At 33.8% G+C, this 25,340-nt stretch overlaps 2 protein-coding genes across 2 annotated transcripts; both read right to left on the bottom strand.

The window, feature by feature from the left end:
* Nucleotides 1–47: 47 nt before the first annotated feature.
* Nucleotides 48–4,884, bottom strand: LOC124440826 (beta-galactosidase-like). Its single transcript, XM_046991268.1, has 11 exons — nucleotides 4,645–4,884; nucleotides 4,337–4,458; nucleotides 4,140–4,168; nucleotides 3,994–4,057; nucleotides 3,273–3,367; nucleotides 2,727–2,907; nucleotides 2,239–2,460; nucleotides 1,698–1,903; nucleotides 1,213–1,398; nucleotides 630–974; nucleotides 48–496 (listed from the first exon to the last, which is right to left on the bottom strand). The coding sequence occupies exons 1-11, from the start codon at nucleotides 4,851–4,853 to the stop codon at nucleotides 278–280; spliced, it is 1,878 nt and encodes a 625-aa protein (XP_046847224.1). The 5' UTR covers nucleotides 4,854–4,884; the 3' UTR covers nucleotides 48–277.
* A 1,440-nt stretch (nucleotides 4,885–6,324) lies between these two features.
* Nucleotides 6,325–24,059, bottom strand: LOC124440824 (integrin alpha-3-like). Its single transcript, XM_046991266.1, has 33 exons — nucleotides 23,842–24,059; nucleotides 23,577–23,719; nucleotides 21,671–21,753; nucleotides 21,221–21,356; nucleotides 20,830–20,924; nucleotides 19,981–20,026; nucleotides 19,515–19,577; nucleotides 18,884–18,928; nucleotides 18,246–18,286; nucleotides 17,690–17,749; nucleotides 17,362–17,414; nucleotides 17,201–17,282; nucleotides 16,906–17,017; nucleotides 16,734–16,825; nucleotides 16,491–16,581; nucleotides 15,993–16,038; nucleotides 15,447–15,563; nucleotides 15,251–15,312; nucleotides 14,667–14,824; nucleotides 14,395–14,592; nucleotides 13,761–13,825; nucleotides 12,603–12,744; nucleotides 11,809–11,889; nucleotides 10,969–11,045; nucleotides 10,536–10,622; nucleotides 10,129–10,231; nucleotides 9,798–9,902; nucleotides 9,587–9,658; nucleotides 9,256–9,360; nucleotides 8,605–8,724; nucleotides 8,014–8,112; nucleotides 7,238–7,363; nucleotides 6,325–6,759 (listed from the first exon to the last, which is right to left on the bottom strand). Exons 1-33 carry the CDS (start codon nucleotides 24,006–24,008, stop codon nucleotides 6,709–6,711), a joined length of 3,123 nt encoding a protein of 1,040 aa, XP_046847222.1. The 5' UTR covers nucleotides 24,009–24,059; the 3' UTR covers nucleotides 6,325–6,708.
* Nucleotides 24,060–25,340: the final 1,281 nt, after the last annotated feature.

Below are 25,340 nucleotides of genomic sequence, written 5' to 3'. Positions count from 1 at the left end.
ACTGAAAAAATAAGTTTTTGTATTCCAAACTTATGAAAAGCCAAATATTATGCAAATTGCAAGATTAAATGCAACTTTATTTTTTTGTTGCTCAATTTATAAATGCCATTCAGGGGGCTATAATTGATTACTACTCCACGACAATATTCCCATCATTATACAATGTTCCTCTAAGAGAGTATCAAATTGAATGTTTAATAAAAACATTAATCACAAACGCAGTGTTAAAGCAGGGGTTTAAAAGTTTCAGCTATAGTTCTTGTTATGTAACTTTACATTAGAATTGCTTGTACAATACTGTACCATTTAAAATTGGTTTAGTTACCATTTCAACATAACAATTCTTAGGTTCTGCACAAGGAGCTCCATCCAGTTCTAATACAATCAGAATATTTTTATCCTTTTTAAAAGCACTAGCTGGAACATATAAGGTGATTTGAGGACCCTCTACAGGCCAATAACGACCCAAGTTAAAACCATTCAGAAACACTTGACCCTTAACAAAAATGTAATAAGAAAATGATTTCACAATCATTTCTACGATACTGAGAATAAAATCAGTGTGATTCTGTAAATACTTTCATCGACCTAATCGCATGAACAAAAACACACTCAGAATGTAAAACTACCTTTTCCCATCCATGTAGTGACAAATACGTATCTTGTGGAGATAATCCTTCCGGCATCGATGGAACAATACCCTTGAAGAAAGCTGGAACTTGATTATTTGCACCAAATAAGTCACTCTTCGGTTCATGATATACATCTGGTGGGTCTTTTACGTGAATAACAGTCCAGTTTATAAGTATAACTCCATCAAGTGTAACATTGCTAATCAAACCTTTAGGGTCGTTCATGTCACCATCAATTATACGTCCTTGATTTTCAATCATAATTTCAAGCATACTTTGTTTTTTCACTTTGATATGAAAGAATTTTTTCTTGTCATTTCGATTAACGACGCGTTGTCTTACCTGAACATAAAAACTTGCCTACAATCATTAGAAATAAGGAGGGGAGAAAATTCGGTTCGCAAGTGAAATAATTCTATTATTAAAGTTTTATACAAAGATGCCAGCTCTAAACTGAGAAATATTTTATCGTCGTTCATCAAATACTTGAAAGCATGTAGGAAAAGCACAGAGGACGCATAAATTGGACTACGCGAAATCAGTGTTGAAGTTTTTTTGCTTTTAGCAAATATTCCCATACCTTATCAATAAAGACAATAGCTCTGTCTCTTACACCAGGAATGTTAAGAACATTTGTCAGCTGACTTAGCTTTGTTGAAATCACAATATTTGTCCTATAAATAACAAATCCATAGTACATGCCCATTTGTTCCATTGTTTTGGGATATTTCGACGTCACTGTCTTGGAATTTTGTGATGAAATAATCTACAAAAATAATGAGCATTGCCACAGTTGTACGAAAGCAGTTACCACAAAACAACATTTTGGACATAGAATATAAAATTCCCGTTCATCCAGTTTTTAACAATATACTGTTATTGGCTTCATATGTTTGACAACATAAAATGAAGGCAAAGTAGGAAGTTAGAGAATTGTTTACAAAGAAAGTATACTGAAAACGAAAATCGTAAATAATTTATTTGACTTTTCTTGGAAACATAGCCCTTGATATATCATAATACAAAGTGAAAGTTAGAGGCATAAAAACATATGAATTACATAACCTTGGTCATTTGTATTTTTCCATATGCATACTTTGGTGTAGGTGGTGGTATGGGAATTTTTGGATCCGGCAAATATTTAGTGACAATTTTCTTAATGGCGTTATATTTTTCATTGCTAACTCCAGGATCTCCAGCTTCAGATAATGGTGCATCATAATCATAACTGGTTGTCACTGGGAGGTAGACAGAATTATCATTTGTCCCACCTATAAAAAAAATGCAAAAACATCAACGAAGACTAGCAAACCTGAGTTATATTATAAATGTTTAATATAATTGATGAGCTAAAATAACACGAGATAACAAAGAAAACAGTCTTTTTAGGAATTTTTAACTTTAAGGAAATTAATACTTCAAGACTTCGCAACCAACACTGATGACGTAAATACATTTAAAGCTGACTACACAGATGATGTAATCACGTAAATACATTTAAAGCTGACAACAATGATTAAATAATGATTTCCAAACTATAGTTGTATTAATCTTGTCTCTAAGAAAAACCATTTGTTAAAACAGTTTGTCGGTAAGAAACTCCTACCATTCATATATCCAAAATTTGTGCCTCCTTCAAACATATACATGTTTACGGAAGCATTCATTGCCAATATTTGGTCCAGTTTAGCAGCAGTCAAAATGGGATCAGTGGTTTGGTGCTTCTTTCCCCACACATCGAGCCATCCAGTATAGTATTCAGAATTGACCAATGGACCACGGGCTTGAAATTTTCTCAGGAGGGCAAAAGCTTTCTTGGGATCAGTTCCTGTCCCACATGAAAGTGCAACTTTTATATTTGTTTTAATTACAGTGAATGGCATTGAATATGATTCGAAATTTCGTGCTGTTAGCTTTACGAGAAACCTATTTTCAAAAATTATTACTCTACACTTATTTCTAGAGTAAATATGAAAATTGCATAGTGCAACTGGGGAAACACGAAAGGGAAGTACACGTCACTCTATCGTAATTAAAAGTTCGTGTGAACATAATTATGTAAGTATACATACATATGAGCACATAGCAGCAAACCTGGTCCAAAATCAACTGTGCTAAAAAGACTGGGCAATGTTCCACATTTGAGTTGACTCTCATAATCGCCATCTGTTGTAAATAGAATCACATCTTTTCCAAGATATTTTTCCATTAATCTTTGTAAAAATACCAAATATTTCTCATCGCAAGTAAAGTAGTATCCGTACTCGTTTTCCACCTGGTATTAGTTTCAAATAACAGCTTTAGTGTAAATTACAACGTGTTTATACCTACAACTGGACAAATTACACAAATCACAGATAAAGCTGTTCCCTACATTAAAAGCTAGTTACATTCCCCCCAAAAAACTTTCTCATTGTCGAGTTAACGTTTTAGTCCATAGATTATCAAGTTAAATGATGCAGACTTAGTACAACTGGAGCAGAATTATTAATGGACTAATAAAATATTTGAAACTGCAGTCTACAACAATATTATACCATTGCCGTAAGCGAAATCATTTCATAATCAGTTTTCAAGTAACATAGGTATAGGATATGTTTTTTTTTGTACATGTGTTCATCAACACCAAACCTTTCCTACCTGTAATGAAATGATTGGTCCACCATTTGAATATAGATGTGGACGTAACATTGGCAAAAGAACTTTAAACCAAGATGTGACTGCTGATGTATAAACTAAGTACGTGAAAATGGAAGAAACGATGCAAATCAACATCTATATCAAATATTTGCAGGCTTACTTTATGATGTCACATTTAACATTATGAGAAAAAGATTAGGATATTAAGAGAAAAAATTCATGATTCTGTTGAAATTGGATAAATTCCGATGCTCACTTGCTTTTTATGCAAAACGTCAATTTTTCTATTCTTAAGCACGGCAACATGGCATCTTGTGAAAATACAGGTGTATCTCAAAAAATTACAATATTTTCCTTAAACATTATTAATGACTGTTCCTCATTTTTTTCATTACATATATATATATATATAATCCACATTTAATGTCGAAATACCATGTGAGTACAATGTAAACATCTTGTCAAACGTGTTTATTTGTGTTCGTCATTCATATTTGTTTAAACATTTTTACCTGACATGAGGCTTGTTACATACTAATTTTCCACATATAATATCTCTAGAATATGTCAGAAGCATGAGCTCACTTGACGAAGAGATTGTTAAAAAGCCTGTTTTTGTCAAGTTGATCTCCTTTAAACAAGACGTATAATAATAACTCAGACATACGCAATATTAAAAAAATTGACTTAAAACAGCCCATCCTTCCCACAGGAGAATTACCTGGATCTTTGGAGGAACGCAGTATAATAGAGGCATTCTTTAATAACCACGGAGGAAAGCCACCCTAAATTATTTCGAAAAAATTTGCTTTCAAACGTTGCGCCAAATTTCAAAAGATTTTCACAGGACTAATGATGAGCACTTACAAATTCCCATTCTGCACAAATATACGGACCTGAATAACCAATGATTTAAATAAGCACGAGCTTTGCAATTAGCTAATATATATAAATTATTCCTAGTTAATAAATTATTCTTATTTAAGATGTTGTTAAATTCGTGCATTGTTATAAACTCATATTAAATAAATTATGCATAAATTTTGCACAAGACTTTTACAAACCTGGTCGAAGGATAAGCAAAAGTCCTGTTTCCTGAACAAGTTTTATAAAACTAAGAACATCTGCTTCACCCTCAAATTTATAAACACCTGGTTCTGGTTCATGAATATTCCAGGGAATGTATCTAACAAATATTGAATTAAAAAATAGACGTTTTAGTTTATACGACAGGAACTTGTGTTGGACTGAAATTTTATCATTCAAAATAGTTAGCAACCCAACTGAACGTCTGCTTTAATACAAAATGTTTTGATGCGCAGAGTTTATAAGAACTACATAGAGCAAAAAGGTCATCTTGTTAGCATCATACGTTTGAACAGCGTTGAGACCAGCAGCTTTTATCTTCATTAATCTATCTTTCCAATACATTCGCGGCACTCGAAAATAATGTATGCCACCTGAAATGTATCGAAATGGTTTGCCATCCTTCAAGAAACAGTTGTTCTCGTAATCAATTGTGAACGATCTACCAAGAGCGGACTCGAACATCAAAAACGACATAAAAACCAAAGCAAACATCTTTCCACTAATGCCTAAATGCAAAATACGAATGATTATTCGAAAAACAATACGACATTAAGTAAACAAACGCTCACCTTTCAACGAGGATTAAAATTAAAACCTATCTAATTTCTAAAATGTAGCTAGTATCGGGGGATAAGGCTTTAATCGAAAGGACATCGTACAAAAGTTTGATACGCGTTATAAATATTACGTCCATAGCCTCGAAATAACGTACATCGAGTACTTCAACTCCAACTTCAAATGTTCGACATTTCATGTTGAATGTTGAATATGAAGAAAGCAAGCAATATCGTCCAGAAAACGCGTGACAAAAGCCCGTTTCAAACGTCGCATTTTACATGCGCTGAATGTATTTAAAACAAAAGATAATGAGATAAAATTCTTTATTATCTTTTGTCTTAAATGCATTCGGCTTATGTAAAATGCGACGTTTGAAACAGGCCTAAGAGTTAGAACATTGTTCTTGTTTGTTTATTAGCGTATTAATTAGCGAGTGAATAGTTACCGGAGTTTCAACATCAACAAATCAACCACATTGATAATTCATTGTTTGGCCAAGTTCTTATTTTACAACAATAGGCGAAAAACTGGCTAACAATTAAGCTACCTTTATTGAAACTGATCCAATTTCCTATCTTTGTACTGGTAACAGTTCATTCGCCTTTGTTGAAAGAACTATGGATAGTTTAACTGACATCAAAATAAAATAAAAAAAAAACACAATTGGTCAAGAGAAATTCCTGCGAGAGTTTTAAAAAAAGCCGCTGACATTTTGCCTCCACCCTGACGAATGACGGCCATTTTCAATCGTTTACTCTCTTAAGGAATTGACTCTGATGAATGGAAGATGGCCAGAGCACAACCATTAATAAAAGTGAAGAAAGAAAATGATACCAGTAATTACCAGCTGATTTCAATAACTTCTACAACTGCAAAGATATTTTACAGAATTGTTAAAGACTAATTCTATTTGTTCTAATCATCTAATAAAGCTGCTAGCTTACCAACTGCACATTCGCAATGTAATTAATGATTTAGAAAAGCGTCATAATTATCAGTTCAGCTAAATTAACATTAATCAATAACAAAACAATTATGTAGCTGTGATTTTTTCATTTTCCTTTTCATAGTTTTTTCGACGCTTTTACTCAAAGATTTTGTCTAACATTACATTTATTTATTAATTGACGTTTGTTTTATTAAACTTCAGAGAAAATGTACAGAATTTTTTGGAAACAACGCGTATCAACTTCGAGAGGACGTTGTCTGTACACAGCATGCCGACGATTTATATGTTATAAACATCATGCCTACTTATCTATAAGTGCTTATTTGTTCGACATTGTTATCTAAGAAGTTATAACCAATATCAACATTCTTCAAATTTGCCATGTTTACAAGTCGCAGGAAAACGTTGATATCCTTCCAAACTGGATTGGTTAAGGCTAAATTACTCCACAGTACATACTACAACAACTTGAAAAAAGTTTATTCAAAAGTCTTGCTATATAAACAATTCAACATTTTGTTAGCTACATGAAGAAGTGTCAGATATCGACGAAAAGGTAAAATAACATGAAGTTTATCATATAACAACGAATATATAGATAGGGTCACTTTTTAATGTTGTAAACCATAAAAAGATACATTAAAATTTCATTTACACACAAAAAGTTTGAATTGAACATCCTACAAATATGATATTGTCTCTGTTCTAACTACAATATGCACATCTTATATAAAATACCAAACCAACTGCCGTAGTCAATCACTTGAAAAACTCCAATTGAGATAATAGATATACTTGCCATCGCCACAAAATATCATCATCCAGAATTTGTTCACATAATTAACTATCTGGTACCGAAGTATATTGTTGTTTACGATTGAAAAATCCACACTGAAAACAAAGAAAAAGTGAAATGAAGACACATATTTTAAAGGCGTTAATTCGAGCACTGGTGGAAATGATCACTTAAACTATAAGGTGGATAACAAGATGGACATTTGAAAACCATAGGCGATTGGGTCGACAGCTACATCAGGAAACCAATGCCAATGGGTTGAATGAGAAATTTGGTATTTGAGAGAGAAAATAAGATTATCAATTGGTTTTTCGAAATTTTGCTTTGCTAAATATCTTTAGGGGTATGAACAAAAGTAAAAACAGATGGGTTGAATACAAGCATCCAACAGGTTATAGGTAAACATATTTTATACTACAACAACTGAAATATTTTTTTGTAAATCAAAGTTAAAACATGAAAAGATTTTGAAAACAGCGTATGAAAAAAAAAACACGTCAAAACTCATTAAAGACAAAACATAGGGATTGAAATTGCACACAAATGAGCCTGAGCTGAAATTGAACAACCTACCATTTTAAAGACAACAATGAGAATAATAAGAAGTACAAGACCGGCAACAGCAGATACAACGTATATCCAAACAGCAATTTTTCTCTTTTTTGTTTTAATAGAGTCTGGGAAAAACCTGCTGACAGCCTAAAACATCAACACAGAAGTGATAAAAAGATAAAGCAATGATAAAACACGTTATGGTTAAGATTTCAAACAGTAAATACTTTGTCACTGAAGTAAACATGCAATATTATCACGTTCATCACTAAAAACAGCATCAAAATTAGACTTAAGAATTAATATATTGAAAACTTTATCACACGAATAAACAATATTAAAGCCAAATAAGGTAAATGGTTCAATCTCGATTTTGATTGGCTAAGAGCCTACAAATAATGTCTGGCCACTTACAGCGACATTGAAAATTATCTCTTCGAGAGGTATTTTTTAATGTAAATACTGAAATCAAAAAAAGTATTATGGCAAAATCTTCCTCGGGATTTGAAAGCGTTTCACAAACCGATTTGGCACAATTTATTGAGAATACGGACTAAAGAAAGCACGGAAAGGGTTGCACTGTCAGTCAGGAGAATTTTCAACGTGTATTTACGGAAAAAAGACGAAATCAAACTCCAAACATTGTTTGTCGAAGCAATGAAAATTTATTCCTTCCGTATAAAACAGTTTGAAAGCTTCTGCATTTATAATTGTGCATTAAAACTTCGGCAGATCACTTTGACCTCAGTCTGAATAATTCTTGATATCATGCTCATCAATAATTGTTAAATATTAACCTCTGCTTCATGATTGCTGTCGTCTTTTTCAACAACATAACTAGTCCAGTCTGTAATACGACCATATGAGATGACATGGACATCCCGACCAGAGTAATCCTAAAAAACACCATTGCTCAATGTATGCGTTGAAAACGCTAACTCGGCTGAATTAAAATGTTCATGTCCATATTCAGCAGCTTTCCTTGACAAAAAGTAATGCTAACAGGTCTCACTCCCATGATTGAAAGCTCTTCCATTTTGTTATATTTCATCACAAGAGCATTCGGGTACATATTGTGTTCTGTTTACAAAATGTAAACTTAAAATATTCTCTGCACTGATGCTGTAAAACTCAGGCATAATTTACGTGTTTTATTATCGACGTAAATGTACCCTACAGTCCGCCGTCACTATTTTCAGCGGGATCGAATAGTTACGAATTCATAGAAAAAATTTTATACAAGTATGCCTACTACCTTCTTTGGATGTGATAGTTAATGAAATACACAGAAATTTGAAAAAGAAATCGGTATTGCACATCTCATAAGTACTTTGACATAATTGCGACAATGGAATCCACACTTCAGAAAAACTGCAAAATCCACTCACCTCCAGTAAAGTTCCGTTCCATAATCTTGCTTTTATCACAACTTCAACTGATTCATCCGGGTTGATGTTGTAAAAAGTGCATGGTATGTTTACGCACATAGCTGTGCCATTTCTACAGTCCTGGAGTAAGATAGAAGCTAATGGACTAACGCAAATATGAAAAAACTAAAACCGTAAGTTTTTAATTCGGGAACGGGGGGATCTTTAGTTTTTGTTGTGTTAAGTTTCTTCTACATGATGTTCTAATATTTTAACTATGCATGTAAACCTGAAAACAAAGACGATTTTTTACTACTTTATAAAACATTTACTAAACGGTTTCAAGTGTTTAGATGACTTGATCCAAACATTTGGGAATGTTGCTCGAGTTAAAAATAGCGGTGCCTTCGGCCCAAGCCATTCAAACACAGTAACCGTTTGGTAAATGTTAAATGTCATATATGTAGGAATCAAACTCTCATATTAATATTTTTTACAAAACGCAATCACGGCTTTAGTATTTTACAAACCACCATGAGATAAGAACTATTGCAATACGTTACAAACACAAAAATAGGTACGCGGGGCGTACATATGGATAACGTACAGAATACCCACGAAAATGATTGCATTTTTCAAACATATTTAACGTATGTAGGTGTGATTGCGTACCAAAACAACCATCGAAGCAGATCCTTCCCTATCTTGAGACTTGGCTGGAGATGCTTGTTTTTCTTCAACAGCACGACGTCGGCGACGATTTTTATCTTCAGTGAACTACAAAAGACGAGATAACAACTACCAAAAATGTCTTAAACAAGAAGCACACATCATATGAATTAACAACGATGATAATAATTCCTCGGTATTTTTTTATCAGAACAATTCAAGAATTAGTAAAGCATTTCTTGTGAAAAACAGGTATTAAGTATGTAAGTTCTCCCAATAGACAAAAATAAAATAGAAAAAAGTGACTTCTCAGACATAGTTCGATTTTTACTACCTGGGAGGCAAGGGAGTTAACGACACCTTCGTCAGGGAAACACTTTGCGTTTTTTGATTTGATGCCCTTACCCTAAATCAATAAAAACTAAATTAAGATGACAGAAAAATTGAAACATGAATAATTAACAACTATGTGCTATTATATCTAAGTATAAATTAATGGATACTACTTGTCAAACAAAAAAAAGACAATAAACTATTATTATAACCATGATATCGACGAGATACAACAAATGTTTGCCATTTGCTGCTTGATATGGCCAATGAATTGTAATATTCACTTCTGGCATAATGTCGGGACCTTTATTCAGAACCTATAGCAAAAGAAAATATCGCTAATATAGAGAAACCTCCATTATACATTTACTGCATTCTCCCGACGGAAATAGCAAGTTTTGTTTTCCTCGAGTCAGTCCCAGTTCCCCGTCAAGTTTCTCACATTACCAGTACATTCACTTTAACTATATCCTAATACGATTTTATACGATGGCTTACAAATGAATGTTTAACGTCAAATATTATGCCCAGTTTTTTCCTTGCCTTATAAGTGTGATCAACTTCTATACCAATCTCTTTGACACTGTCCATGGCAAACTGGCCGCGAACAACTCCACCATATAACTTGCCTCCACTGGTCGATGCTCTAAAATGAAACACATATACACATAAATTTCACATAATAATCACAAGTAAACATTACCTCTCCCGTCAAAGATGAAAAGTTCATGTTGCAACGCAGCGTAACAAAAATAAACACACCACAATCATAGGCCGACTCATATATTCCGGCATAAAACTTTTTTCCGCATGCATTTCACTGAGTAATTTTGCTAATTGAGTTCACCATGTGATGCAATTTGGAGCATAATTTCTCCAATAAAATGCACACCCATTTTTACGTCAATTACTTGCTATGTGCACAATACCAAATACTATAAGATACTTACAGCAATTCAATATCAGCCGTGGATGTAACGTTTAGTTCCAAAGATAAATAATTATCGCCCAACAAAGATTTATCTTCTTCGTTTAAGCTATTAATTGGCAAATAGTCAAACTAGTTTAGAGGTTAAGAGTAGCAAACACGAGCAAACAACAAACAAAGATATGTAGGACCTATTGAACACAAGAGTTTCTCTCAGACTATATACTACATAGAGTTAACAAAAAAACAAGTATAATTTTTTTAACATGTAAAAGAGCCAAGCCCAGCAACTTCATGCCTTTTCACAGTTTATCTAGATGACATTTTCTAGAATCTTCATTTATTTTAACGTATGAACTGTAGTGCACGCATTGGTAACACCTGAACCGTATAATAAGGAAAAACTTGCCGACAAGAAGTAGGAGAAGAATAGGTCAAAACAGAAAAGTACATACCTTGAAACATTCATAGTTACAATGTAGGTACTACGAGACTTCGATGCTTTAACTGTATCAACCTTAATCGCGTAATTCTGTAAAAAAAATAGGTACGCACGTCGTCAATAGACGGCAAACATAAACGCGCGTCTTAACTGTATCAACCTTAATCGCGTAATTCTGTAAAAAAAATAGGTACGCACGTCGTCAATAGACGGCAAACATAAACGCGCGTCTTAACTGTATCAACCTTAAACGCGTAATTCTGTAAAAACAAAATAGGTACGCACGTCGTCAATAGACGGCAAACATAAAAGCGCGTCTTAACTGTATCAACCTTAAACGCGTAATTCTGTAAAACAAAATAGGTACGCACGTCGTCAATAGACGGCAAACATAAAAGCGCGTCCGGGAGCCTTGGATTACACATAACAGACTGTTTTAAATTGAAAACGCGGACTTCATTTAGGAAGCCAAAGCAAATAGTTCGCACTGGCACGAGTAACATTTGTATTTTCCTATATTTCTGATGTTTGTGCGTTTTTGCGTTCAGTCCAGAACAATGTTTTTTGTGCTGTTTTGAAGGTACACATGGTTACTAGAACCAAAAATAGCTATCTGAGATGATAAAATTAATATGTTTCGAGGATAGGAACTGACACACATGACGCAAACGTGCGTACTCGACCCAATCTACAATCGTCATGTACCACACTCTCTATATTTCCCATGCATACGTATCTAAAGCAATCCAATGAAAAAGACTAAAGGTCAACATGTATATTTTTATAGAAACAAATATATGCAGACAGTTATAATGAGATGTAAAAAACAAAACGAACGACATGACATAGCTACCTTTGACGATTTCTTTAAGTTTCCAAGTTCACAAACTAATCGAGTGGCGTTCTTTTCAACTTGACAATTCGTATACAAACACTAAAAAAATTAAATTGAAGAATAAACAGCATTTTTGAGGTAGCTGATGAAGACACAACAAAGATCAATCACATGCAGAAAGCAGCAGAATCACACATTAAGGGCGACGGGGGTCCCCTAACCACTACATATAAATATCATGCTACAAACAAACATTAATTCGCTTTATATAAACGTTTAAGGCTTTAAATATATCTGTAAACTTTGTGTGTGAGTGTAACTGAGCTAATTTGGTCGATTGGCTCCCCGCCCCCGGGAAATTCCTAGTTAATCTCATTGAACTAAAATACATCTGGAACGATAAATCAGGGGGGTAAAATGAAACTAGATTTTTTCATTTTTTCAGGTCACGCCAATCCTTTCATAAAAAAATTTAAAAAATAGCATTTTTAATGAAAAATAAACATCGGCCGCCAAAAAATACGCATTATTTCAGGGGGAGAGTTTGACAAATTTAAGATGTATTTTGGCTTCAACCGATCATTGGACAAAACTATAGGAGTTATCGTTCCAGATGTATTTTAGTTCAATGATTAATCTTAGAATGGGCGCCGTTGATCACAGAAACAATACAGTTTGATCTTCATTTTCGATAGAGTATGTCTTATAATTCTTGCTTAACGTGCTCCTGTAAGCCAATTAAAAAACGAGCAAGACTTAAAAGGACATGATACAACGACAGAATCTGCGATTCATAAGCAGTAATTATTCACCTCTTTTTTAACATCTGGAGGACAGGGCCTTACAATAAGTGGAACAGGTAAATTGACAACGAAAACGGTGGAAAACGCTGTATCTCCCGTATTGCTAATTTCTATATCCAAGAATATACTTGATTTTCCTACGGGAATTTTCCTACAGAATTAGAAACTCATTTTAAACATATGAAATAATAATGGAACTAAGGGCCTGTTCATATGAGCCGGGCTGGCCCGCTTTGACGGGCAGGTTTATTACTTGATTCACATGAGCGGGCTGGCCCGCTTTGACGGGCAGGTTTATTATTTGATTCACATGAGCCGGGCTGGCCCGCTTTGACGGGCAGGTTTATTATTTGATTCACATGAGCCGGGCTGGCCCGGCAAATACAGAAATAAGCACGAAGCATAAAAGTCTTAATCCCGACATTTCAGCTTACTTTAATAAGTGAAAGAAACTCAATGAGGTTGTATTATTTTATGGTCCACTTTTGCTTGCCCACCATTTTGCATTGAATAAGGCGTTCATGTCAGGCATCAACAGAGAATCAGAATATGAAATTTATATTCTTGGGCATTTGTGGCAATACATAGTTTTTTTGACCTTTTTGGCTTTCGTAAACTAAACAATGTTTTTATCTAGCTCAGATAAGTGTAGATCACATACTGAAGTAGTAGGTTGTAAAATGGAATGTTTATACTAGGAGATATATATATGTCAGATGTGAATTTTTGCCACTCATCAAACTAATCCATGATCGAACTAAACAAAAAAGTACATCACTAAATCCCCTTTCTCAAGAATTAATTTATTTATCAAACACATAGACCTATTTTTTTCTCGAAAAAATCGAACTTTATAAACAAATCTAACTGACATTAGCGTTTCCCATGGTACAGATATACTTTACCATTAGTGGCCAACGGGGTAACATTGCTTACTAACTTTAGAATCACATTATATCCATTACGTTACAATATAAAAACTGACATTTAAAACAACTTGTGCACATCAAAAACGACTACCCCACGTTTGAAATATGGTTTTGTCGTTTAGCACAAAACATCTTGCATTAATTCTTGACACAACCAAAGGCATAAACAAAAATATGGGAGAATACATTATAAGACAAACAACTCTACAATGATGGAAGCATATAATTATAATCTTACGTGGTTCCAACATTTTTGATGCTGAGGTTTGGCTTACATGGATCACATGCACGTTTGACATAAATCTAAAAAACATGGAAAGTACTTATGCTAAGTTTACTTGCAATTTGTAGTAATTAATACATTATTGCATAAAAAATGCTACGTCAAAATCTTGTTTTACAACGAGGCATGTTGCAGCGTTAGTGCAAACTAATATTGACAAATTTTAACAATGCACTACCACTTGCACCGATCACCATTCAAATTTTAACAATGCACTACCACTTGCACCGATCACCATTCAAATTTTAACAATGCACAACCACTTGCACCGATCACCATTCAAATTTTAACAATGCACTACCTTTTGCACCGATCACCATTCAAGTTTTAATAATGCACTACCACTAGCACCGATCACCATTCAAATTTTAACAATGCACTACCACTTGCACCGATCACCATTCAAGTTTTAACAATGCACTACCACTTGCACCGATCACCATTCAATCAATTAACCAACTTCAACCAAATGAATTCAATTTTCAATTTATAATTTTAGATAGTAACCAAAGCAGAAAAAAATACAGTTCAAATACTAGCGATTTACAGCAAAAAAAACGAATTATTGTAGAAAACTTGTGTTATTTACCATTGTTTCAGAAAAGTTTGCTGTATTACTTAATGGATCACTTCCTACAGTATAAGGTAGTTTGAAGTAAGGTTGTAGAGAAGGTGGGGTTCCAGTTGTTGGAGGAGGACTCGGTTTTGCTCGATCAGGAAGTGATGGAGTGACTTTGAGTTGAATATCTGGATAAGGATTAATGCCGTACTCATATCCTTCTTCAATCTAAATTAAACATAAAAATTCATTATGCGACACTTGATTTTAGCTTTTTTCTTTCTGTTTTTATTGTCAAGTACCTTCATGTAAGCAAGAGCGTTGACAACATCACTCAATTCTCCCATTTTCACACGTGCATTTTTTACAATCAAATTTGGAGAATTAGAAGCCTGAAAGATAACTCTCCTTTTCTTTACGTCACGTACAAGCGTATCAGCGTCAATTTGAAATGTCAGTTCTGTAAGGTGAAAACATACACAAACACTTGCACACAAACACTTGCATCTCTACATGAAAAACATCATAAATACGTATTAAAGTAAATGGTTTGAGCACGGGAGTATCGTTACATGTTTGTGGATGTAGATCGTCCAGGTTAGTATAGTCCTGAAAAGGACTGTTGCTGTTGATGTTTACTGACGTTTCGACAACCTTAGCTGTAGTCATTTTGACTCTGAAGATGACTACCGATAAGGTTGTCGAAACGTCAGTAAACATCAACAGCAACAGTCCTTTTCAGGACTATACTAACCTGGACGATCTACATCCACAAACATATAATACCTATTTCTTAACAAATAATCATAAGGGGAGTGGGGTAATTTTCTTTGGTATTAATTTTTGGTTTAGAAAGTCTTACAATCGCAATGATTAATCTATTTACCTATTTCATTAGTCATCATTATAGCTCGATCCATGTATGACGCATAAACTGTAACATTGAAACTACAAAAATAATTTAATAAGTTAATAAATTTGTAGCTACATCTTTTCACATGACGCACGTCAGATTGGCGATGGTTCAAGCACATTCAAACAGGCCATAAGATTGGTGAAATATCTTTCCACATTTCACTCACCAAACAGTTTGAAACTTTTTGCCTTTATTATCCTCCATTGTGCATGTTTTATTTGAGACGTCAATTGAAGGGGAAGATAGGTTAAATTTGACATCCACTTCAACCACTGGTACTGATCTAAAAAATATACAAGATATAAGTGATATAGTTTGTACTGATCTATAAAAATATACAAGATATAAGTGATATAGTTTGTACTGATCTATAAAAATATACAAGATATAAGTCATATAGTTTGTACTGATCTATGAAAGATATACAAGATATAAGTGATATAGTTTGTACTGATCTATGAAAGATATACAAGATATAAGTGATATAGTTTGTACTGATCTATGAAAGATACACACGATAAGGTTTGCAGTAATGTGCTGGCAAGGTGTCTTGGACAAAAGCAACTGAAATTAAACAGTAGGTATTATTTCACTCCAGAAAATGGCATTTTAAAGCTTCAAACAGCCAGATTTAACTATATACTTGAGAAAATGGCAAAAAAATAAGATCATAAGATCATAACTGTGTCATTCAAATAGGCAACTTTATTACCTTAAGATCATAACTGTGTCATTCAAATATGCTCCAACAACCAAGTCTAAAAAGACAATCAAAGATAACTGTACTTTCAAGTTTCCATATTCCACGTGTTACAGTAATGAAAAGTCATCATTAGCAACAATTTTATTAAAGAAAGCAGGTTTTTGTTCACACACTGGGACGCCTTTTGTGAATAGCACAAAAGAACTTAAAAATCACAACTTTGAAGGTTTTGCAATGAACAAAAATTATGTATAAGTATGAATGCAGATGAAAAACGTAAATATGTAAAGTTCGACATGACGATTCATCATTGAGTTATAAAAGATATAAAATGATACAGGTTGTTTTGAAAAATACATATCCAATGATAGTGTTAAAGCTTCACGCCAAACTATCTTTTTAACGGGTCATACAGTGCAGTTTATCTTCTATCAGTCCCCAACACATAAATCTGGATACATTAATCTAGACATCCCCATTTAAAATAGCGATAAATCTAATCCAAACCTGGATAACCATTAGCGTCCAGATCGGTTTCACCACGAATCGACCATCCAAATGTTTGAGGTTTATTCATTAAAGCAGTTGCTTCAATTCTCTAAAGATGAAAAAGATAAAAGTATCGGACTTAAAAAACACTGCACATGAATAGTGTGAAGACAAATTCTCTAACAAATACGTCACGATCACAATGCTGCTAAATGAAAGCGAATTTCAAAAGATCTGAATGAGTTTTTAGACAACAAATACCTGGACATAATTTTCAGAAAGACCAGAGTTTGACCCATGATAAATATAAATTACTCCCCCATTTCCTTCGTAAGGAGCTCCAATAACTAAATCTAAAAACACGAAAGAACTACCATGACGAGAGTAACTTATTCACTGAGATATTTCACAAGCAGTAAACAAAAAATTTTACCGTCATATCCTGATTGATCTAAATCTCCAACAGCAGCCACAGCTCTACCAAACAACGCATGCGCTTCAGGATTCGTTGATGTATACATTCGTATTGGTGCTATGAAATTGTTCTGTGGCAAAATACAACATATACGCCTCACAAATTTGCCATGATTATAGAAAACTAATGTCCAGTTTCCAAGTAGTTCTACTTTTGTCCCAATTAACATATACCATGATACACGAGCGAAGAACAGCATATTTTTTATTTGAAACTATATGTACGAATTCAAAGAATCATATAGTTTCCATACCTTTCCACTGTAAACATAAACTTTTCCAGTGCTCGGAATGGATTCAGAGAAATACGGAGCCCCAACAACAATTTCATACAATCTAAAACAATCCCCAAACACAAAAACTTTTACGCTTTTCAGGTTTTTTTTTTTTGTTATCACAAGAACTCTTCACATACTTATCCCCATCAAAGTCTCCTGCAGCAACGGCCATTCCAAAATACGAACCATACTATACGAAAAGTTAAAAAATACACTTTAGCAAGTTGCATGTTTTTCTTGTTACAACAGTTAAATTTCTTCAATCTACACTAGAACTTTACACGGATAAAAATCCTATAAACAAAAAATACACGACAAAAACAATGACTACAAAAGATAACAACGTACAACAAGATACATGTCTCTTTCAACTTATCATTTGTACACCATACATGGATAACAATTACACTATAGACCGCGCTTAAAAGATCATCTACCGTAGCGGCTGCTACATATAATACTGACCTTTTCCCCTTTGATAATTAATCTTGGATCTTCAATTTCAAGAGAGCTTTTAAGCAAAACCTACGTATACACGAGACGAAAACAATAAATCATTTTACTTCAACTCGTAATTGGAAGAACTTCAAATTTTACGCGTTTTGTAGTAGCTGTAGCGTTATCCCAACCTTTCCTCATGTTTAATTTACGAAAAGCTTACTATAGAATACGTACATTAACTATTTCTTCAAAAGTTTGTATCATTGGAATAATCATGTTTGTAGATGTAGATCGTACGCACACAATATGGCCATATGTGCAAATTTTATTACTTTTTCTAGTCTGATGAGCTTAGATTCTCCCATTGCTTTATATACGTAGTTGCAACATTCACAACATGGGGAGGGGGGGGAGAGTGTTTAAGCTTACATGTAGTCACACTAATCGTCCAGGTTAGTGATGTCCTGAGAAAGAGAGTTGGCGTAGATGTAGTCATCCAAATATGGACGACCACAAACATGTTACGATACTCAAGGGTTTTTTAACTATTCACTTTATTCATGAAACAAGGTAAACTTACAGCGCCATTCATATCGTATCTTGGAGCACCAATAGCAAAATCTAAATGACACAGACAAATGAAAGTTACAGGATAATCAAAACAGTTGACTAGAAATAATCTGCTTCTTTCTTATCAAGTATGAAATATCTGTGTACATAATTCAAAAACGTTCACGCTTGATGTTTGAATTCATATGGAATAAATATATTAAAACGTAACAAGCATAGTAAACAGTATGATGTCATCATTGGTAAACAGTATGATGTCATCATTGGTAAACTGTATGATGTCATCATTGGTAAACAGTATGATGTCATCATTGGTAAACAGTATGATGTCATCATTGGTAAACAGTACGTATGTCATCATATGTTGAGAAAAATAAGCTTTCAACATGTAATCTTCTTTTGTTAAATTCTACTATATTTTCAATCAAACCTCTTACTCATACAATGCAATTATTTTTGTGTTCACGAAAAACGAAACTATTATTTTAAAGAAATTATCAACAGTAGGAATAAAATTTGGGCTGGCTTCATCACCGCATACATCCATAACGGTTTGCTTGCAGGACACTACACTAGCATATCATAAAAAAATACGTTTCACACAAATAGTCGTGCACAACGAGCTGACACATATAAAAATATGCATACCGTTACTATCAGACATGAAGAATGCTCCGGATGCCATGGAATAACCTATGAAATAAAAATGTATGAAAATTTTTTTTGTTCGAAACTTGACAGTATCACATCACACAAAAAGCACATCTGAAGGACGGCTCTAACATCTCAGGCTAATAAACAAGAATAAAGTGGACTGTGTCAATTAATGCGATACCAGATTACACAAATTTCTGGTTGAATTGCTTTTTAAAGGTGCTTTAAAGGCATTTTTTAAAGGCAGTGTTAACCAACATTGTTATCTTGGCAAAAAAACTGTTGGCACAAAAAGATTTTTACTAAGCCAAGTTCAAAGCAGAGATCAGGCAGTTTTTCAGCTGGTTTATATGTATCTCGTGTACGTAATAAAGACTATAACGAATGTTCGACATCTTTAATGCCAGTGGCGTAGCAAGCCCGCAAGTTCAGTCGTAAATGATCTAAAATTTACGTTACATGAACAAATTTGCAGACTGGCTACGTCACTAATGCTAATCTAATACTTGATATGTGCCTTAACATTTATTTAAAAAAAATTGCATGAGTCATGAAAAATAATCAAAATATAAATTTAATGCACACTTTTTAGATAGTAACAAAGCAAAACAAGTTGAGCATATACCTCCGTAGGAAAACACTTGTTTTGATGTTCTTTCATTTTTACCCTCAAGGGTGACTATAGAACCTATATGTAGATGGACAACAATCTAACGTTTAGCGATAAAAAAGAGTACGGGCCAAATATGATTGCTTTATTCAATTATAATCGCTCAATTGTAGCTCGAAATCTATTCAATAATCTGTGGAAAAAGAACGTTGGGCATGACTTTGTGGTTTACACATTATCTTTGGAGACAGAACTGGCAGTTTTCCTTGTACAGACAGGTTCACCTGCACAAACAGGTTGATCTGCACAGACAGGTTTCCTTGCACCAATTTCCCAGCACGGACAGGCTCAACTGCACAGACTGTTCCCATGCATTGACAGTTTCACAATAGTTTACAAAAAACCAAGACTGCACAGTCACGATAATATTATGTAGAAGCAAGAGCGTATATATGCGTGACAGGACTACAATGTGACGTACCTCTCCAATTCCCATCGCCAACAGCACCAGCATATAAACTTCTGTCCTAAAAACATAAAAGAATATTGGTAAGTAAAAATATGTCAGCAGGACAATTTGTAGAAATTTTGCTATCCATTTCATTTTGTACCCTTTTCATTTTAACAAGATATTTTGGTAGAAAATTGTTAAAAACGTAGTAATTATTTATTATAGAAATGATTTTAATCAAGTCAATTTCCAGATTGTGACAAGCGAGAAACAAACGCAATTTTTGCCAATAAAACGATGTACGAAGCTACACGTCTGACGGAAACAAAGCAATAATATAGCTAGATTACAAAAAATCTCCATAACAGAATGTTCCGAATTCAACTCTGAAAAACATATATATGAACGGAAAACATAAATCATAATGTCGGACACTCGAACCCGAAAAAGTCAACGTAGTCTAACACGAATTTATCTTATAAGTACAAATCGCTGTACACACTAACACATTGCGACAAAAGTGCGAATTTTCCATTTTCCTGTCCTGAGCCCTGCCTGAGCCAGCCCTCTCCCCACCCCACCCCCCCCCCCAATATACGGGCGGCCCACAGCTACTGGTTTATTGTTAATGAATAAAGAATTTGTCTTGATCAATCAATGCGAGACAAGTTCTTATTTGTTGGCCGCCTACTGTATGTTCAAGGAAAAACCAAAATTTCTATGTTGTTTACATCGTTTGGACAAATCATCAAATGACGTCCACAGTCCTTGTGTTTGACTAAGCTATTCACTGCAGAAAAGTTTTTAAACTCTCTCTCTCTCTCCCACCACTTGAGAAGTTAAAAAACAGACATGTTTAACAAGGAACAACATAGCCACCTTATATCCAACAGTAGCACCAATGCCAGTTTGACCAAATCTGGAACGCTTATAAGATACTGCAATTTGTAATGCGTCGAATCCCGCATTGTCCTCTGAAAAACACACAAACTCATTAATTGCCAACAATAGACAAGAAATTTTCTTTAGAAGGAAGTCTTTCAAATATTTTTTTTTGTTTTTGCTACATAACCTACAACTACAAGAACTTTTCTGCTGGACTTAAAACTACAAGAGCTTCACTGCTTCCCTAGAACTACAAGAACGTTTCTTCTTGACCAATAACTACAAGAGCTTTGCTCTTGATCTACAACTACAAGAGCTTTGCTGCCTGCATAGAAACTTCGTACAAGAAGCACCAATAATTGTAAATGGCTTTATATTGATTTACTTTCATTGCTTTTGTAAATTGCGTCCAGTTCATCTCCATCAATATTGCCATCTTTGTCGTAGATAATACAATATCCTGGAAGAGTTGGTCTCCAGCATGTACGACAGTGAAGAACACTAACTCTATGGCTACAGACCTAGAAAAATGATATATGCACTTTAAAAATCAAGGTCAAATTACTCAAATTACCATTTGATACCACAAAAACAGGCTGTTCTGATTTGAGCTAAAAGAAATTCTACTTTCAAATGACATGATGCAACTAATCATTTACAAGAAACCTTACGTAAGGAAAATCATTAAGATCCAAATTAACCAGAAAGTATTTCATTCCCATGTGCATTGAACAATATTGTACACTTCTTAAAACCATTTCTATTTGTTTCATCCCAAATACTAGCCAAAAAATGGTTTAGTTCAAAATAATTCATGGTAAACACTACTACTCACCATAAGCCTTTGATCTTTTTCACCACCACCAGCAACCGAAACACCATACCATCCATCAGATGGGTCAGAAATATCAATATTAACTAAAATAGTAAATACAGTTTTTGATACAGCAAACTACAAACTTTCTTTTGAAAATTGCACAATTTTTGGATTCCCCAGCTCCTTCAAATAATACTAAATTTTCAATAAAGTACTTATTGGTTGATAAACTCTCATCAATTGACCACATATACTGCATGTAAATTTTGTAAAGACTTACTCAGCTCAACACAATTAACAATAAAGTAAATGGTTTGAGCCCGGGAGTATCGATACATGTTTGAAATGTAGATCGTCCAGGTTGGTATAGTCCTGAGAAGGACTATTTTTGTTGTTGTTGACTGATGTTTCGACAACCTAAGCGGGTAGTCATCTTCAGAGTCAAAATAACCATCCATTTTCTCAGGACTATACCAACCTGGACGATCTACATTTACAAACATGTAACAATTAACAATAATAACAAAAATCACACCTGTATGTTTAAAGTTCTAAAATATTTATTGGGGTTGATCATTTTATTTCATCTCAATATAAAAAAACACTTAAATCTGAGCTCAATCAATAAAAACAATAAAAAAGCATTTGCAAATTAATCAAGAAAACATCTTCGAGAAAAATAACACATTTTTTGAAATTTTCATTTTCCATATTATTGTTATTTATAAGAAGAATGAAATAAAAGATGTTTTTCATGTTTGTAAAGACCCTTATCTGCTCTGATTGGCTCTCAATTTCTTCCAAGCATCTCCTTGGGTTTGCATAACCCTATATGCAAACACGAAAAACATCTTTTATTTCTTAAATGTGTAAGGTAAGACATACAGAAGTGGACACAGCTCTTTGTTTCTAACCATGAGTACTTTTCTATACAACCAAAAACTCCCACATGACATGTGAGTATGTTGAGGCAAGGACATTAAATTTTTTTAAACATGTATATTTACAAGATTTGGTATAGTTAGTTTATGGCTCTTCTTAAAGTTGTTCTCACACATTTTTTCTCAGTCCAAATTTCAACTTTCTTCCTGCACCCTTGCACTGACATGCCACAACAACTTTATTTATAAGTAGTGTGACAAATGTGAAATACTATTATACAGTTTTGGTAAATAGATTTGCAATATTATGTGTAGATAATTTTTTCAATAATAAAAAATGTAAACCTCCAACTCCTAGTTCTTTGAATTTGCTGACAACATTTATTTTTAAATGATTAGTGAACAAAACATGCCTATTGACCTCAGCTATATGCTAGATCTATGGGTGGTAATGTTTCTCCTTTGTAGGGGATATTAAAATGCTCACATATTCAAAGGTGCAACCAGTCTGGATATTCATTTATTCTATGGACATTTATGTACAATCATTAAAAAAAATTACTTTAAAAAAGAAACAAATAATGACATTTGCAGAACATGGCTAAAACATACAAGGATCTGTTGAAACACTGCCTTTGACTAATGATAGTTAAATATTGCACTCCATAGTTTTGTATGGTGCAATCTGTTGATTTTTAATTGGAACTAAAGTTAAGTATCAATTAGAACTGTAATAAAGTATCAATTAGAACTGTTGACAACTACATGAGCAATGTTTAACCTCAGTAATTTTTCACCAATGTGCCATTAGTTTTTACCATACAAAAACAAGTGCAACCAATCAATAGCAGAAATAATTATCATCAAAATAATGGACATGTTGATTGCTAGACTGGATTTTGTGAGCGCATATAAGCCAGTTAAACAACAGTTGTCAGAAGATTCTAGCTTGTCAGTCTGTCAGACCACTTAGATTGGTTAAAGCATTCGACATGTTCTTCAATACGAATACTATCACATGAAAATTAATAAATTATTCTTACTACTGCCAGAAGAAGAGGTGATACTCGTACAGTCTTCCATGTCCATCGATATAGGACATTTATAAAACGCTCCTGTGTTTCGGTATGTTTTTGAGTCATAATCAAAAGCTGTATCATTCGCTCTGGGACTTCCAACCGCCAACCTAAAATTATAGAATTGACAGTTCATAAAATAACATGCAACAAAATATCAAACACCAATGATTCGCTAGCATTTAGTAAAACCATATAAAATACAACGTTAAATTTTAAATTGCGTACAAACCAGGGAACAGTATTTCTTTCTTTTGAAACGCCTGTTGCACTAAAACCAAAATATGAGCCAGAAGCATGTTTCTTTATAATTGGGCCAACATTGATGTCGATATTATGAGCGAAAGAAAGAGAAAAACAACAACAAACAAACAACAGAACTTGCAGCATTTTGAACATATAAATTTAATTATAGGCATGAAAAATGAATTGAGCAGTCGCTGAGGTTTCTGGAATGTGATTAGCCCGCAAATACTGACGCACCTCACACACCTAAATACTTTGAATAACTACAGCACCGCTAACAATTCAATTGAAATTTTGACGTTAGCGGCGGATTTGAGTTGTCGTTTTACTGTTCATTTGCAAAGAGCTACATGTGCGACAATAAAATATTCAGTTAGCTCAAGTGTGATCAAATACATTCATTGCAAGATCTCTGCTTTACATAGTACAAAAAATTGTACAATTTGCAAAACATCGTTAATTTCATCAGCACCCAAGACATGCATAAATCTTCGATTAAAATAGTTATCCAACAGTTTAACTGAAAATAAAATTTTTTGCAAATAATCAAATAATCAGGTTAGTTACTGGGAAGCAATTTTGAACTTAACTAGCTTGTGTGCAAAGACGACACACCTATAAAAATGGAGCACAAAGGGTTAGACATATGGCACATGATGTTCTAGCAAACAATATTTTGAGAAATTTGGCTATTAGGAACGTGCGCAAACGCTTGGCATGCAAATCGTGGTTTATTTTGTTTTTCATTTTCATGGCATTTTCTAAAACCTTTATTAAGTGGCCCATAAATTTTTCCATAAAAACTGAATTATGCCCAAATTTATGCATAGCCAATTGATAAAGATTATGAAAAATTAATGCATTTTGTCGGATCCAAAAAATGGATTGTGTGGACACATATTAAGTGAGCTTCCGACAGTCGGATCGGTCAGTCTGAAAAATCGAATGGAAGTAGAATTTGCTCTAATTTCATCAAAGGTTTCATCCAACAAGATTAAAGAAAGCCGACTACTTTCCAAATTTCATTTGGCGCAAAACATTAGATGTGAGAAACAAGAAGAAAAATACGCAAAATATATTGATAAGTGTACTGTATAAAATAAATGTCAGCTCCCACGACTATAAATATGGAAACGAATATAAATATCAACAAAATTATCGGACCCTCTGAACAAGCAACTAAATATCGGAACCGAAACAATCGGATCGAGTGAACGAGTCTTAAATCAACCCACGATTTGGAAGCATTGTGTACGATTTGGCCGAAATTTCCTGAAACTTCAGTATCTAAACAATCCGATGTATCCCAATTGACATTTAGATGTGTCATTTTTGTGCGCAAGCCATTTTAAGTGCTTCGATTCAGTCAATTTTCATCAGTGAAGTCCAACTATTTCCATTTTGCACTAATGAATTTATCTTCAGTTTTTTGATATACCCTGCTCAACTAGTATTATCTAAGTGCGCAGTGCATAAAAAGCCGGG

This window comes from Xenia sp. Carnegie-2017, unplaced genomic scaffold, assembly GCF_021976095.1.
Source record: "Xenia sp. Carnegie-2017 unplaced genomic scaffold, XeniaSp_v1 HiC_scaffold_2, whole genome shotgun sequence".
Classification (NCBI taxonomy): Eukaryota; Metazoa; Cnidaria; class Anthozoa; order Malacalcyonacea; family Xeniidae; genus Xenia; species Xenia sp. Carnegie-2017.
Note: the sequence above shows the minus strand (reverse complement) of the source record. Positions and strands in the feature narration are given on the sequence as shown.